The following is a 15,661-nucleotide window of genomic DNA, read 5'->3' on the forward strand; positions in this document are numbered from 1 at the left end:
GTTATGCTTGTTCTTTTTTGTTTTTTTATCTTTTTTTTTTTTTGCCTTCTCTGATTTTAATTGAGCATTTTATATGACTCTGTTTTCTCTCCTTTCTTGGCATATCAATTCTTCTTTAGAAATTTTTAGTGGTTGATTTAGAGTTTACAGGGCAACATTTACAACTAGTCAAAGTTTACTTTCAAATAACACTATACTACTTCACAATTAGTGCAGGTACCTTATAATTATTCTCTCCTGTCTCTTGCTGTAATTCATTTCACTTATTCATAAGCTATAATAACTCAACACATGGTTATTTTGAACAAACTTTTTGCCAATTAAAGTAAAAAATAAGCTTTTATTTTACCTTCATTTATTTCCTCTCTGGCACAGTTCATTTCTTTATGCAGATCTGAGTAATAACACATATATTATTTTCCTTCGCTCTCAAGAGCTTTTTAAAAACATTTCTTGCAAGGTGGGTCTGCTGTTGATGTGCTGGTAAGGTGTGGGAGAATATGAGGCCTTTTATAATCTTATGACTAAGTCTTTTTTTTATTTTTATTATTTACTTTCTTTCCAACCCAAATTTTATTTTAAGTTCAGGTGGTACATGGCAGGTTTCTTTCATGGGTAAATTGTGTGTCATGGGAGTTTGGTATACAGATAATTTTTTCACCTAGGTAATCAGCATAATAGGTAGTTTTTCAGTCCTCACTCTCCTCTTACCCTATACCCTTAAGTAGGCTCCATTGTCTTTTGTTCCCTTCTTTGTGTCCATGTGTACTCAGTGTTTTCCTTCTGCTTATAAATGAGGACATGCAGTGTCTAGTTTTCTATTCCTGTGTTAATTTGCTTAGCATAATGGCCTCCACCTGCATCCATGTTGTGACAAAGGATACGATCATTCTTTTTTATGACTGTGTAGTATTCCATAGTGTGTATGTACCACACTTTCTTTATATAGTTCACCATTGATGGGAATCTAGGTTGGTCTTTGCTATTGTGAATAGTGCTGCAATGAACATTCATGTGCATGGGTTTTTTTGGTAAAGCAATTTATATTCTTTTGGGTATATACCCAATGATGAGATTGCTGGGTTGAATAGTATTTCTATTTTAAGTTCTTCAAGAGTCTTTCAACTGTTTTCCACAGTGGCTGAACTGATTTACATTCCCACCAGCAGTGTATAAATGTTCCCTTATCTCTGAAACCTTGCCAACATCTATTGTTTTTTGACTTTTTAATAATAGTCATCCTGACTGGTACAAGGTGGTATCTTGCAGTTTTGATTTGGATTTACCTAATGATTAGTGTAAGTCTGTTTTTTTGTTTTTGTTTTGTTTTTTTGTGGGGGGCTATGCCCCAGGATGTGACCTTCACCAGTATTTCTCAGCGTCCTATACCCTACTTAGGTGAGATAGGAAAGCTAGAGGAGGCTGGAGTGGTTATTTTTCTTCTCCCATGTTGATTAGGTTCTGGCAAAGTAGTTTCCCCTTCCCCTGCTGAAAACAGGAGATTTTTCTGATATTCACTGTGAGAACATGGAGGGCTTATAGTGAAACTCTGCCCCAAGAAGATGTGATTCTCTGTATTCACTTCTCTTTCCAATTGTTGGGCAGTGATTTGCCTTGTAACCTCAGGTCTCTGATGGATTAAAGAAAAGTTGTTGATTTTCAGATTGTTCAGTTTTTTCTTTTTTTTTCCCCCTTGAGAAGACAGGAGTAAGGACCTCCAAGCTCTTAATATGTTGAGTGGAAACCTCTCTTTACTTTTTAAGAGCCTTCTAATAGCTACTGTCTTCTTTTATTTGTCTATATTTTATAGCTATTTTCAATGGGAGAGCTACAGTTGAGTGTTCCTCCTCCATCTTATATGTACAGATGCTCCTTGACTTACAATGGGGTTATGTCCTGATAAGTCCATCATAAACTGAAATTATTGTAAGTCAATAAGGCATTTAATACATCTAGTCTACTAAACATCATAGTTTAGCCTACCTTAAATGTGCTCAGAACACTTTTATTAGCCTACAATTGGGCAAGATCATCTAACACAAAGCCTATTTTATAATAAAGTATTGAATATCTCATGTGAGAGTATCATACCTCATACCACTAGCTTGAGAAAAGTTCAAAATTTAAAAATTCAAAGTATGATTTCTACTGAATGCACAGTGTTTTTTCACAATTGTAAAGTTGAAAAACCCTGTTGAACCATTGTAAGTTGAGGACTGTCCACATTTTTTTGAAATACTGATTTTTGAAAAGCTGATTTGTTTCCTTTAATGATTATGTTTCTATTTAGGTTTTTTATTTTTTGAATTATTTTGGTAAATTTATTTTTTTCTAGGAAATTGTCATTTTTTCCTAAGTTTTTAAGTTTATTGGTGGTAGTGTTTATCATATTAGTTTATCTGTTTCAAAATCTCATGCATATTTATGGTTTTGCTCTCTTTCCAATGCTTACACAATTTTGTAAGAGGATTGTTACCTTTTTTAAGAGAAATCTTAAATATCACCTATTTTGTTTAGTTTTTATACTTAAAAGTTTTATTTTGTAACTTTTAAATTTTAAAGAGTTTGCAAAAAAAGAATGTTCCCATATTCTCTACTCAACTTCCCTAAATGGTAATATATTACAAAATAGCACATAATACCTTACATAGTTATCAACACCAGAAAATTAGCATTGATACAATACTATTAACCTATTTATATAGTTCATTAAAATTTTGCCAGTTGTCCTACTAATGTCCTTTTTTGGTTCAAAATCCAAGATGACACAATATGTGTAGTTATCATTGTCTCTGTAACTCCCTCTGGGAAAATTCTTCAGTCTTTCTTTGTCTTCTATGAGCTTAGCACTCTTTTTTTTTTCTCCTCGAAATTATTTATTGAAATATTTTCTTTATAGACTTTAAATACCTTGGTGTAAGCAGAGCTTGAAATACAGAGGACAAACATTGTGTAGAACCTAGAACATCCTATCAGTTCATTGAATCATGATTTCCCCCACCCAAGTCCTTGGATTCTTAATTTGTTGAATTGATCCTAGGTGTTTGTTGTCTCAGGATATTTTTGCTAAATCCTAATTGATTGACTAGTCTTATCTGAAGAATTCCTGCCCCCTACCCACAATCTGCATAGGTGAGTTATTCTTCTGTCTCTTAGAGAAAGTGAGACTAGGCTGCAAAGAACCCATACCTCTAAGGCTCTTCCTCCATTTTTTTTTTTTACCTTATTTTTGGGTGTTTAAATGGGATTAGAAGTGTCATCTGGCCCCCAAAAGTGACCACTCTTAAACTAAAGATATTTCCATAATAATCAAAGCATAGTAATTTTCTGGGAGACTTCTCACTTCATCATATCCTTCCATACCCTCTCTAGCAGTTCTCTTGAACTTATAGCTGTGATTCTTCTTCCTATTGAAAAAAATATGTGTACTGCCACAATTTACGATAGAGTTCTGTTGTTAGTGGGATAAGGCCAACAACACCATATAGAATTCTGTCGCCCTTACTTCTTCATGCATGCAAATTAGTCTAAGTACTGTTAACTCCCTAGATGTCTCTATGCTTCCAGCAAAGAGATAGCTGGCAACATAGTTTTGTCATTTCTTAGACAAAACTCATTTTCTTCTCAGGCCAACCTGATAGCTTCTCAGCTTGCCCTCTTTTAGAATCCTTGTCTTTGGTAGCCCATAAGGCTGCAGAATTTTTAAAACTGTACTTGTGTATACAGTTCAGTAGTGTTAAGTATATTCACATTGTTGTGCAGCAGATCTCCAGAATGTTCCCATTTTGCAATACTGAAACTCTACATTCATTAAACAGTAATTCTCCATTTTCCTCTTTTCCCAGTGCCTGGAAACCAACATTCTACTTTTTTTGTTTCTATGAATTTAAGTACTCTAGATACCTCATAAATGTAGAATCATATGGTATTTGTCTTTTTGTGTGTGGTGTGGCTTATTTTACTTAGCCTAATGTCCTCAAGGTTCATTTATGTTGCAGCATGTGACATGATTTCCTTCTTTTTTAAGGTTGATTAATGTTCCATTCCATGTATATGCCACCTTTTGTTTAATTATCTGTCCATGGCCATTTGGGTTGCTTCCACTTTTGGCTAATTGTCTGTAATGCTGCTATGAGCATGGGTGTGCATATATGTATTTAATGATGCATCTTATAATCCAAGACATTTTAGATTTCTCCACCAGACAGCAAAAGCATATACCATGTCCCTGTATGCGTGTGTGTGTTTCATCATTTAATTTCACTAGCTATAATGGGGCTTGGCTTACAGTAGAAAATAATTGTTTTGTTAATTGATTACTTATTCTACTATAAAAAGACCTGTGTGGTAACCCGAACAATCTCTTTGTTCACATGAAGCACCCGTCTCTAAGAGCTTTCTAGTCTATTGATTTTAGATTTAGACCCTCCAATATAACCTGACGTGTTAGCTTATAGAGACTATTATGTAGCTATCAAATGATGACCGTAGAGATTTTCAAGTATGTGTCAACACATGACTATGTTCACTTGAAATAATGTGAAAGAAAAATTCAGATTATAAAGTATTAGGGATATAATGATTGAAATCAGCAAGGAGTCAGGCCTTGGACTGGTTGGACATCTTTTTCTTTTTTCCAATGGTAACATAATCTGTTATTTATCTGTGTGAAACTCCCAATTTTCTTCCGTACTTTTTAGCTTATTACATTCTGTTGTGCTTAAAGATTTATTTGCTGCGGTGGTCACTTGCTTTTCGACAAGAGGCAAAAGGTTCTACTGACATCTACCTCAGGTAGCAAAGATACTTGCCTAGAGTAGGTACTGTTTTATGTGGGCCAAGGTTGGAACAGGATATTTCTCCTTAACCTTGGGAACCATACTAGTAAAATAGTTTGTCATAGGGTGGGAACAAAGGTTTTCTCACCACTTCTTCTATACCAAGACTTGACTCTGTCCCCTGTATATACTTTCTTAAGTTTTCTTCTTAGAAGAAAGTAGGTCTAGCTAATCCACTCTTCCTGCAGTTTTCTTGGGACTATTGCATGGGTAAAAATGAAGTAACATGAATGAAGATGAAAAGATAATTTTAAGTACTATAAGTAAGTTTAATTTCTTTGTTATTGTAAAGAGGTCTGGGTTTACAATTTAATATTAGCTAGAATTTGAAATAATACTTTCTTCAACTGGCTAGTAGCATTACTGATATTAAAAACTTTGGAGAACGGTTAAAATATTGTGTGTGATTGGCTCAACTGTAATGTACAATTTATATATTTTATTAAATTTGTGACATATGTATATCTAAGGTATGAATTATTGGAAAAAAGGGAACAGCTGATATAATTAGAAAAAAGAAAAGGATAATATTAATGATAGGACACAGCATTTTAATAAATATATTTAATATATATAAATATATTATATCTCAAGAATTTGATCCTGTTCTCAAGTCTGTTTATTACTGGTTTTCAATTGTAAACAATACTAGTTCCACCTTTTTTCCTTTCTGTTTCCTTCAAACATCATCTGGACACTTAACACAGTGCCTGGCATATTCTAGCTTCTTGATAAATATTTTAGCTATTTGAATGAGTAAAGGAATGAATGAATGGAGAGTGAACAAATGAACGAATGATGAAGTTTTAGTCTTTTGCAGTACAAATAAATATACGTGTAAATTTCTCTTACTGAGATTTGAAAACAGTAATCTTTTAATAATTTAGGTAATGTAGAGGAAAAGATTAATTCGTTTTAAAATGTGAACACTGGAGATTTTAGAAGTAGGGATTATACCATCTAAACTACAAATGGAAAATAAGAATTAAATGAAGTAAGGTTAACTTGAAATTGAAATGAATTTATGAGATATGTATTCTTTAATGTAAAAGTAATTGGTAGGCTCAGAAGATATTTTTAAAGACTTTATTCTCATTTTAACTTTGCTTATTCTAGAATTTTGTCAAGTATAAATTGTTTTGAACTTTCTACTTAAATTGAATCAATTTTTATTTCTGAATCATTGTGGATTCTAATTTAGTGCAACTGAATCAATGGATTTTACTGTGTATTATATATTGGGTTTAATGCTATATATGTATAAAATATTTTCCCCCACATTTTGGATCTATATGATTCATATTGTCTATTGATTCTGTATTTAAATATTTGAATATGGTTTATGATAAAGTGTATCAGCTGTGATGTCAGGCAGTTTTGAGTTTCTATCTCTAATGTATTACCTCTTAGTGAACAATTTGTTCATTCAGTGTCTCAAACTTCAGTAGTATCTTGTATAAAATGGAGATGATTTATTCCTACTACCATAAAAGGTTATTGGGATGATATAATAAACTTACATATGTAAAGTGCTTTGCATAGTGTTTGGGATATGGTAGGTATTCAGTAATTGGGAATAACTATTTTTCTCCATTGTGTGTGTGTGTGTGTGTGTGTTTTTTTTCTGCAGCTTTCCCCACAAATAAACCAGAGAAAGATGCAAGACATGTAGTAAAAGTGGTAAGTGTTGCTCATAGATTTGTATTTCACATATATTTGACTTTTTCCTTTTCTGCTTTAAGAATGTTTTGCCTGGACGCGGCAGCTCACGCCTGTAATCCCAGCACTTTGGGAGGCCAAGGCGGGCGGATCACAAGTTCAGGAGGCCTGGCTAACGCGGTGAAACCCCGTCTCTACTAAAAATACAAAACAATTAGCCAGGCGTGGTGGTGGGCACCTGTAGTCCCAGCTACTCGGGAGGCTGAGGCAGGAGAATGGCGTGAACCTGGGAGACAGCTTGCAGTGAGCCAAGATCGCAACACTGCACTCCAGCCTGGTCGACGGAGCGAGACTCTGGCCCGCCCCCTTGCCCCCCCAAAAAAAGAATGTTTTTCACCTTAATTTTTATAACTATTGCCTTATCAGTAAACCTAATGTTATGATCTGTTTTCACGTTGTTAAAACATTAACACTGGAGAACCTTTGTTTTTCTGTATTGCCAACTATTACCCTGGTGTGTTATCTATCTAGCTATTCTTTCTCTTTCCCTCCCAAATGTCCTCCCACCCTCTCCACCTCTCTAATCAAGATGGTAAGGTCCTTAAAGGCAAGCATAGGATTTTATTTCTTTTTGTGTCCCCTGTACCTAGTATAATGAATGAAATACAGTAGACCATTCAGTAAAGGTATCATGTGTGACTGGATCACAAGGAGAGTTTGCTGTGTATCACCCGGATGTATATGTTCGTATACAGTGAGTGTCTGTGTGTGTTTATGTATACAGTTCTCAGTGCTTTTAATAAGTGTTTTCTGTAAGAAAACTACTTTTATGTGTAAGACTGTATAGGGATAGTGGTACAATATGTTGTTTAAAAATTAGATTCCTCAAGTTTATTTAGTGTTTTCCGAGATTTTTAGTGGAAATCTGGTGCCTATGTTTTATAAAAAGTGATTCAAGTACTATTATATACTACATATATATGTTCATATTTTCACAGTTGAAATAATTCCCTCTTTAGGATTATTTTTTTCTAGTAAAATTAATTATTCTTTTTTTATAGGAATATCAAGAAAATGGCCCGTTATTTTCAGAACTTAAATTTTATCAGAGAGTTGCAAAAAAAGACTATAGTAAGTAAAATTAGCAAATCAAGCTACTTCCATATATGTGCTTGCTAAAGTGAGTGTTGATATTTTGGTCTTTTTCTGGCCTTCTGGAAAATTCTTTTCAATAGAAATTTTATTGTAAAGTGATACAGTTAACTGTTACAACATATAAAAGCAAGACAGATGGTATACAAATCTTGACATGACATACATAATGGGTTATATATTTTAAGTCAAAGTTGTTTCTACTACTTTACATAAAATGTTAGGTTGTTAATCTAAGCTACCAAGAGTTCCCTAAGTGTAAAAGATAGTAGAATGAAATTATTTCTTTTCCAGTAAACCATTTGGATAGGACGGCTATAAGGAAAAAACATTAAAATGGGAAGTAGATAAATGTGTAAAAAAGGAACGATTGTAGAATGGATTGGGGCAAGGTGTGTGGAAATGATTAAACTTTAAGATGTTTAAGAAAATGTTAGAAACTTGAATGTTGGAAAATTAATTGGAGCTGGATACCAAGTGTAAGAATGACCAGTTAGAAGATTTGAATGAGAAATGAATATGAACAGAGAGGAAAAATAACAGCATTTTATACATGTGATATGAATGGGCTAAGAAAAACATTAAAGAAGTAGACAGGAGTAATGACTGTATAGTCAAGGTCCTTTACATCATGTTTAAGAGTAAGAATGATGAGTCTGGCCTCAATATTTAACTTAGTTTTTCTTAATAAAGTCTTCTAAACATTAAGACTGTAGTCTTTACTAATTGCTTAAACTGTGTCAGAGTGACAAATATAATCCATTAAACTTGATTGTTTTCAGTAGAGCTGTCTTAAACATAAAAACATAGGCTAGAGTCATGAAAAAATGATGAAAGTTAACTGATTATTTAAGTGGATTTGATTTTTTGTAAACTAATCAAAACCAGTTTTTGTATAAAATAATTTCAAAGTAGGATGGTTTTTCTGCCCAATTTGTTTTTTGTTTGTTTGTTTGTCCATTATGGTTTTAGATTTTGAAGTAATAGAGAAGAAAAAGCCATCTGTCTACTGATCCTTTGGCAGTTAACATATGTTATGTTTAGAAATTTAGCTAGCATATAAGGTAATGAATTCTTTTTCTGAAACATTAATATATATGGTATCAATATACAAAGACTATGACTTGTTTTTATTGATTTAATTTAAAAATTTCTAATTTTTTGTTAATTATAGTGGTAACAGTTTGAGCCTATTAGAAAGAGATGTTTGATTGAAAAAAACTTATCTTCTAGGAAGATCTAACTACTTTTTTGGTTAGCTAAATAAATTTGTAGAAAGGTAAGAAGTATCTTTTGAAATAACATGAATCTTTTTAAAAATAAATTTGTCTTTGTAGTCAAAAAGTGGATAGAACGCAAACAACTTGATTATTTAGGAATTCCTCTGTTTTATGGATCTGGTCTGACTGAATTCAAGGGAAAAAGGTAAAATGGAATTATTATAATCAAATATTTCTTTATAACTATTCCTTATGTGGTCTATGAGTTAACTATTGCCATGTAACAAATTACCAAAACATATTGGCCTATAACCACAAGCTTGTATTGTCTTAGTGTCTGTGGGTGAGGAGACTGCAAGTGGCTTATCTGGATGATTCTAAATCAGGATCTGTAATAAGGATATATAGTCAGCTGTCTGCTGGGTTACATTCATTTCAAGGCTCATCTGGGGAAGTATTTGTTTTCAAGCTTACTCATGTGGCTACTGGTAGGCCTAAGAAGATCTGCTTTTAATTTACTTATGTGATTGTTGGCAGGCCGTCTTACTTCCTGACCATGTGGGTCTTTGCATAAGCTACCTAAGTGTTATGAAAAAGAGCTGGCTTTCTCTAGAGCAATTAATTGGGGGGAAGGGGAGAGAGCATGCACACAAGTGCATTCAAGAAGGAAGTCATTGTTTTTTGTAATCTAATCTTAAAAGGGATATTATCACTTCTGCTTTATTCTCTTTGCTAGAAGCTAGTCACTAGATAGATCCATTGGTCCTGAGCGAGGAGAATTAAATTCTATCTCTTGAAGAGAAGCACAACAAATAAGTTATAGAAATATCTTTAAAACCACCAAATATGGCTAGTCCTATATGTAATTTATTAATAGTGTTTGAAAAAAGAAAAAAAGTCTGTCATTTTTTATTTACCCTTTTGTTCCAGAGATTTTTATATACTTTATTTTTTGTCCTTTGAATAGCCTATTAAAATAGGTGATATTATTTTTATTTCATAGATGAGAAAATAAGCTCAGATGTCAGTATTTTGTTCAAATGGTCTCTAACATGCTTTAAATAAAAAAAATAAGCAAGCAGTAATCTTCAAGTAAAGGACTGCCACTAGGGGACTGAATGACTAATTGAATCTTGGTATGTCCATATCATGTCATATGTAGCCCATTAAAGAAGTCCATTAGAGCTATACTAGTTGCCTTAGAAGGATTTTGATATGAGATACTATTGAAAAAAGTAAGATGGAGAAAGTATTTATAATATGATCACATTTTTGTAAACCAAATTCTTAAATGTTTGTGTTTGTGTATGCATACATAAATATAGAATAGGGGCTGAAGTGGATATATAAATGAAAGGAAGGAAAGAAGGTATGGAGAGTCCCAAACAGAACACAAAAGGAAGAAGTGCACTTAATAAAAGACATGTTTATAAATGTATAGAAAAGGTAAACATGATCTTATCAAGAAACAAATATAAAATTCATGTGACTGGGCACGGTGGCTCAGGCCTGTAATTCCAGCACTTTGAGAGGCTGAGGCGGACAGATCATGAGGTCAAGAGATTGAGACCATCCTGGCCGACATGGTGAAACCCCGTCTCTACTAAAAATACAAAAATTAGCTGGGTGTGGTGCTGCACACCTGTAGTCCCAGCTACTTGGGAGGCTGAGGCCGGAGAATCGCTTGAACCCGGGAGGTGGAGGTGAGCCAAGATTGTGCCACTGTACTCCAGCCTGGTGACAGAGTGAGACTCTGTCTCAAAAAACAAGACCAAAAAAAAAAAAAACAAAAATCGTGTGGACAATAATTTGTTCAAGGCCATATGACAAGAAAGTCATGGAGTCAAAATGAATTGCATTCAGTACTATCTAATTTAAAAAGATTTTTTCATTATGTAAAACAGTGTGAATGGTTCAGTACAGCCTTCTCTTCTATAAAACCAGCTGCAAAGTAAATACTGAGCAATTTCTGCAAAAGAATAGCAGAATTATGAATGTGCATTCATTCTCTAATGGGTTTAGATTGCATTATACCTAGTTGTTAGGTTGAGTGTGATTTTTCTTGTTTCAAATTAAATAGTTTCAAGCATTACTTTCTCAGGATGATCTCTTTTTGATGATTCTTTCTTACAGTTACAGATTTATGGTAATAGAAAGACTAGGAATAGATTTGCAGAAGATCTCAGGCCAGAATGGTGCCTTTAAAAAGTCAACTGTCCTGCAATTAGGTATCCGAATGGTAAGAAAGAATTACTTATTTCACATGCTCCATTTCCAAATTATTTACTTCTTACAATATAGAAATCTTTTCCCTTTGTGGAATTATTACAGAATGAAGGATTATTGCCCTAGAGACATCAGTTGTTAGGAGAAGAGGCTATTTTGGTGAAATTGATAACAATGGGCTCTGTAAGTGACAGAATGTGCTGTGTCTGGCACTGCAAACTCAATTAGGCTTTGGTTCTCCAGTCTGATCTTCTTTTTCCTCAGAGCTTTGTTTTACATACCAGAACAAGCTTTCATTGCTGTAAGAATAACCTTTCTTTTGTCAGTTTTAACAGTGCAAATTATGGCGAAATATATTGTCAGCCATTTTAAACATGTGATGGTAGGGGGGTGCTATAAAGTTTTTATTATGAGTTTGGGATGGTGGCAATAATTAGTTGTGGCAATGAATAAAATATACTTTGCCAAATCAAAAGCAATGAACTCTCAATAGCACTCAGGCATACGTTTGTTTAGGCTACATATTTGTCTTATATGTTTGGTGTAAGTCTCATTTTTTCACTTTCAGTAGCATGACGCTGCTTATGCCAGATTGGGATGCAGCAAATACAATGCATTAATTTTCTCATTTATCCATCCTCCAAGCCAACAAATGTTTATTTAGTACTAAGTGTATGTAACATGCAAGGCTGAAGGGCTTTAGAGATGAAGCTAAGGAGTTTTCTATTACCATACAGAGGAAGAATACCTTTTCCTTTACTCATGGACATGGCATTTTGTTCTGAGATTCTCAAGGCTTGATTTATAATTATTTCTTAGGTGAGGAATTGCTGAGTGGGCTTCAGTATTATTTCACCATAGATCTCTGATTTTATGCTATGTTTTTCCTCTTTGTGCAGTGCAGTTTGGCTCCTGGGCTATCAGGAATTAGGCAGAAGCATTTTTGAATCCTGATTTTCTTCCATTGGAACTTCAACTAAAATACTTGATTTTTGAGGATCATTTTACTTTTTTCTAGGATGAGCAACCAGAAGATGTGATATTTTAGAATAACCAGTAATTGTGAAATACATCGCTCTGTCATTGTTAATATGAAAAAAAACCCATGTTATTCTATATTCAAAATGTTGGAATTCATCATGAGTTCTAAATAAATAGCAGTATAACCTTATTTTATCTATTTATTTTCACAGTTGGATGTACTGGAATATATACATGAAAATGAATATGTTCATGGTGATATAAAAGCAGCAAATCTACTTTTGGGTTACAGAAATCCAGACCGGGTAAATACATACCTTTGCTTTTAATAAAGGTCTTTAATGTATGAAACTGAAACATTCAGAAAACAAACTTCTAACCCAGAAGAGTTTACAAATGAGGGCGTAACATGATGAATGTTGTAATTTATCTTACCTGCTTATCTGATTTAATCTTTGTACCAAACTAATGAATAATTAGGATGAGAAACTGAGAGTCAGAGGGGTTAAATAATATGTTAATGGGCACATAGTTAAGAAGTGGCTGAGCAGGAATTTGAATTTCTGAGCAAATTAGATAAAGAAGCATCAAAATCTAGTGGGAATAGAGATGGATTTATGTAGAGGTTAAAACGCTGTCACATTAGTTCATCATTTCCTACTGTATAACCAATTAAGTTTTAAGCAGAGAGGCCGGGTGTGGTGGCTCATGCCTGTAATCCCAGCACTTTGGGAGGCCGAGGTGAGTGATCACCTGAGGTCAGAAGTTCGAGACCAGCCTGGCCATCATGGTGAAACTCCGTCTCTACTAAAAATACAAAAATTAGCCAGGTGTGATGGTGGGTACCTGTAATCCCAGCTACTCAGGAGGCTGAGGCAGGAGAATTGCTTGAACCCGGGAGGCAGAGGTTGCAGTGAGATGGCGCCGTTGCATTCCAGCCTGGGAAATGAGAGAAACTCTGTCTCAAAATAAATAAATAAATAAATAAAAGGTTTTAAGCAGAGAAGCTTTTCTATGAAAACATTGTGTAATGATGAAAATACTCTGTTTGACTGTCCAATATGGTAGCCATTAGCAATATGTAACTTAGTACTTGAAACGTGGTCAGTACAATACCAAGTGCTGATGGGTATCTGGAGTAACAGGAACTCTCATTTGTTGCTCATGGGAATGCAAAATGATACAGCCACTTTGGAAGACAGTTGCGCAGTTTCTTAGAAAGGTAGACACTCTTAACATACCAAGCAGCAATTGTGCTCCTTAGTATTTACCCAGATGAGTTGAAAACTTCCATCCACACAAAAACCTGAACATGAATGCTTATAGTTGGTTTATTCATACTCATCAAAACATTGAAGTAACCAAGATGTCCTTGAGTAGGTGAATGGATAAACTGATATATCCAGATTCATTGCTAAATAGAAATGAACTTTTGAGCTATGAAAAAACATGGAAGAAACCTAAATGTATTTTGCTATGTGAAAGAAACCAATCTGAAAAGACTCATTACTATATAATTTCAACTGTATGGTATTCTGGAAAAGGCAAAACTGTAGAGACAGTAAAAAGATCAATTTTTTTACTATCTCCGTGGGTTAGAAGGGAGAGGAAGGATGAATGAGTGAAGCAGTGGATTTTTAGGTCAGTGAAACCATTCTGTATGATACTATAATGGTGGATACATGTCATCATTTGGTCATTAAGATCCATAGAATGGACAAGACCAAGAGTGAACGTAATGTAAACTGTGACTTTTGGATGATAATGATTGTCATTGTAGGTTCGTTCATTCACTGTAAAAAATGTGCCACTGTAGTAAGAGATGTTGATAGTGGAGAGGCTTTGTGTGGGCTTGAAGTATATGGGAACTCGCTGTATTTTCCACTCAGTTTTACCTACATTGCTCACCTAAATCAAACCTAAAACTTCTGTAAAAAATATAGTCTGTTTAAAAAACATAGATTATATTTTTAAATATTAAAATATTAATATTGAGAAATGGAATTTTTAATTTAACTTAATTTAAATTTAAATAACAATATACCTAGTTGTTACTGTATTATCACATGTTTAAAGAGTTAAATGAGTCTATAAAAAATTAGAAAAAATGTAATTGAATATTTGATCTCTGCATGGGTTAAATTTCTAAATAAAAATACAAGAGAACAAAAATCTTAACTGAAAATATTGACAGCTTTAAAATTTTAAGATATCTGTATATTTAAAATTTCTTCAAAATGAAAGGTGAATGAGAAACTGGGAAACAGATTTATAACAAATACTTGAGAATATCTAGCCAGTACTAAAAAAAAAATAATAAGAAAAACACAAAATACCTTGTTAAAGCAGTGATCGAAAGGAATGAATAAACAGAACAGAGAAGGAATATGACTGTCCTAGAAACAGGAAAAAAGACCACCTTTGCAAAAAATGAAAAGATAAGGGGACCAAAACAGCGAGACACCCTTTTTAAAGGACTTATCAAATTGGAGAGGTCTAAAATAATAGTCTGATAATATTGAGGCTGATAAAGGTACCAGCACTTTTAGAATGCCCTTTGGGAATGTAAATTAAATGGGTATAGGAAAATAAAGTTAGTGAAAGGGAAATTTGGCAATATCTGCATACTTTTTAAAGATTAGGTTTTTTGAGATATAATTTACAAACAGTAAATGTCACCCTTTTAAATGTACAGTTTGATATGTTTTGACAGATATATATATATATATCATGTAACCACAACTGCCACCAAGATGTAGAGCATTTCTTTCATTCCCAAAAGTTCTCTCATTCTTGTCAGTCCCCTTCTCCTGGCATTGCTCCCAGCCCCTGGAGATGATTTCTGTCCCTATATTTTTACATTTTCAGGAATGGTATGTAAGTGGAATTATAACGTATGTACTGTTTTATGTCTGTCTTCCTTCACTTAACATAATGCTTTTGAGATTTATTTTTGTAGGTCATTAGTAGTTTATTCCTTTTTATTGCTGAGTAGTATTCTACTGAAAACTGCGACGATCTCTGTTCACCTGTTGATGGCTATCTGGGTTGTTTTCAGTTTTTGACAATTATAAGTAAAGTTGCTATAAGCCAAGCATTCACATACAGGCTTTTGTGGAGACATATGTTTCATTTTCTTTTCAGTAAATAACTAGGAGTGGAATTTCTGGGTCATATGAAAGTGTATGTTTAACTTGGAAACTTGGAAACTGCGAAGTTGTTTTCTGGAGTGATTGTGCCGTTATACATTCCCATCGGCAATGTGTGATATTTCATTTGCTCCACCTGGTTTCATTTTTTAAACTTAAAGCTCTCTTATTCATTAGAGTTTATTATAAGTGGTTTTCCAGTTGTTCCAACACTATTTATTTTAAAATATATCTTTGCTTCAGTAATATTAGTTGCTGCTTTTATTATATACTCAGTTTCCTCATGTACTTGGTTTTATTTCTGTACTTTCTGTTGAATCCCACTGATTTGTCTATTTATATAACAATACCAGCCATAAATACTGGTGCATTAATTTCCGAAGCTTTATAATGTAATTTAACATTGGATTGGACTAGTATTTCCCTGTAGTTCTTC

The 15,661-nt window shown here is 33.6% G+C and overlaps 1 protein-coding gene across 6 annotated transcripts in view; it reads left to right on the forward strand.

The window, feature by feature from the left end:
* The window catches only part of VRK2 (vaccinia related kinase 2), a 104,896-nt gene that overhangs the window by 28,301 nt on the left and 60,934 nt on the right, over positions 1 to 15,661 (forward strand). For 5 of the 6 annotated variants that reach the window (XM_011941808.1, XM_011941811.1, XM_011941812.1 and 2 more), the window contains 5 exons: positions 6,469 to 6,518; positions 7,559 to 7,628; positions 8,987 to 9,074; positions 11,003 to 11,108; positions 12,289 to 12,381. In XM_011941808.1, the coding sequence (XP_011797198.1) occupies positions 6,469 to 6,518; positions 7,559 to 7,628; positions 8,987 to 9,074; positions 11,003 to 11,108; positions 12,289 to 12,381 (407 nt within the window). The remainder of the gene's footprint in view (positions 1 to 6,468; positions 6,519 to 7,558; positions 7,629 to 8,986; positions 9,075 to 11,002; positions 11,109 to 12,288; positions 12,382 to 15,661) is intronic. The other variant, XM_011941813.1, reaches the window with a different exon arrangement.

The sequence above is a fragment of the Colobus angolensis genome, unplaced genomic scaffold, assembly GCF_000951035.1.
Source record: "Colobus angolensis palliatus isolate OR3802 unplaced genomic scaffold, Cang.pa_1.0 Scaffold201, whole genome shotgun sequence".
Taxonomy (NCBI): domain Eukaryota; kingdom Metazoa; phylum Chordata; class Mammalia; order Primates; family Cercopithecidae; genus Colobus; species Colobus angolensis.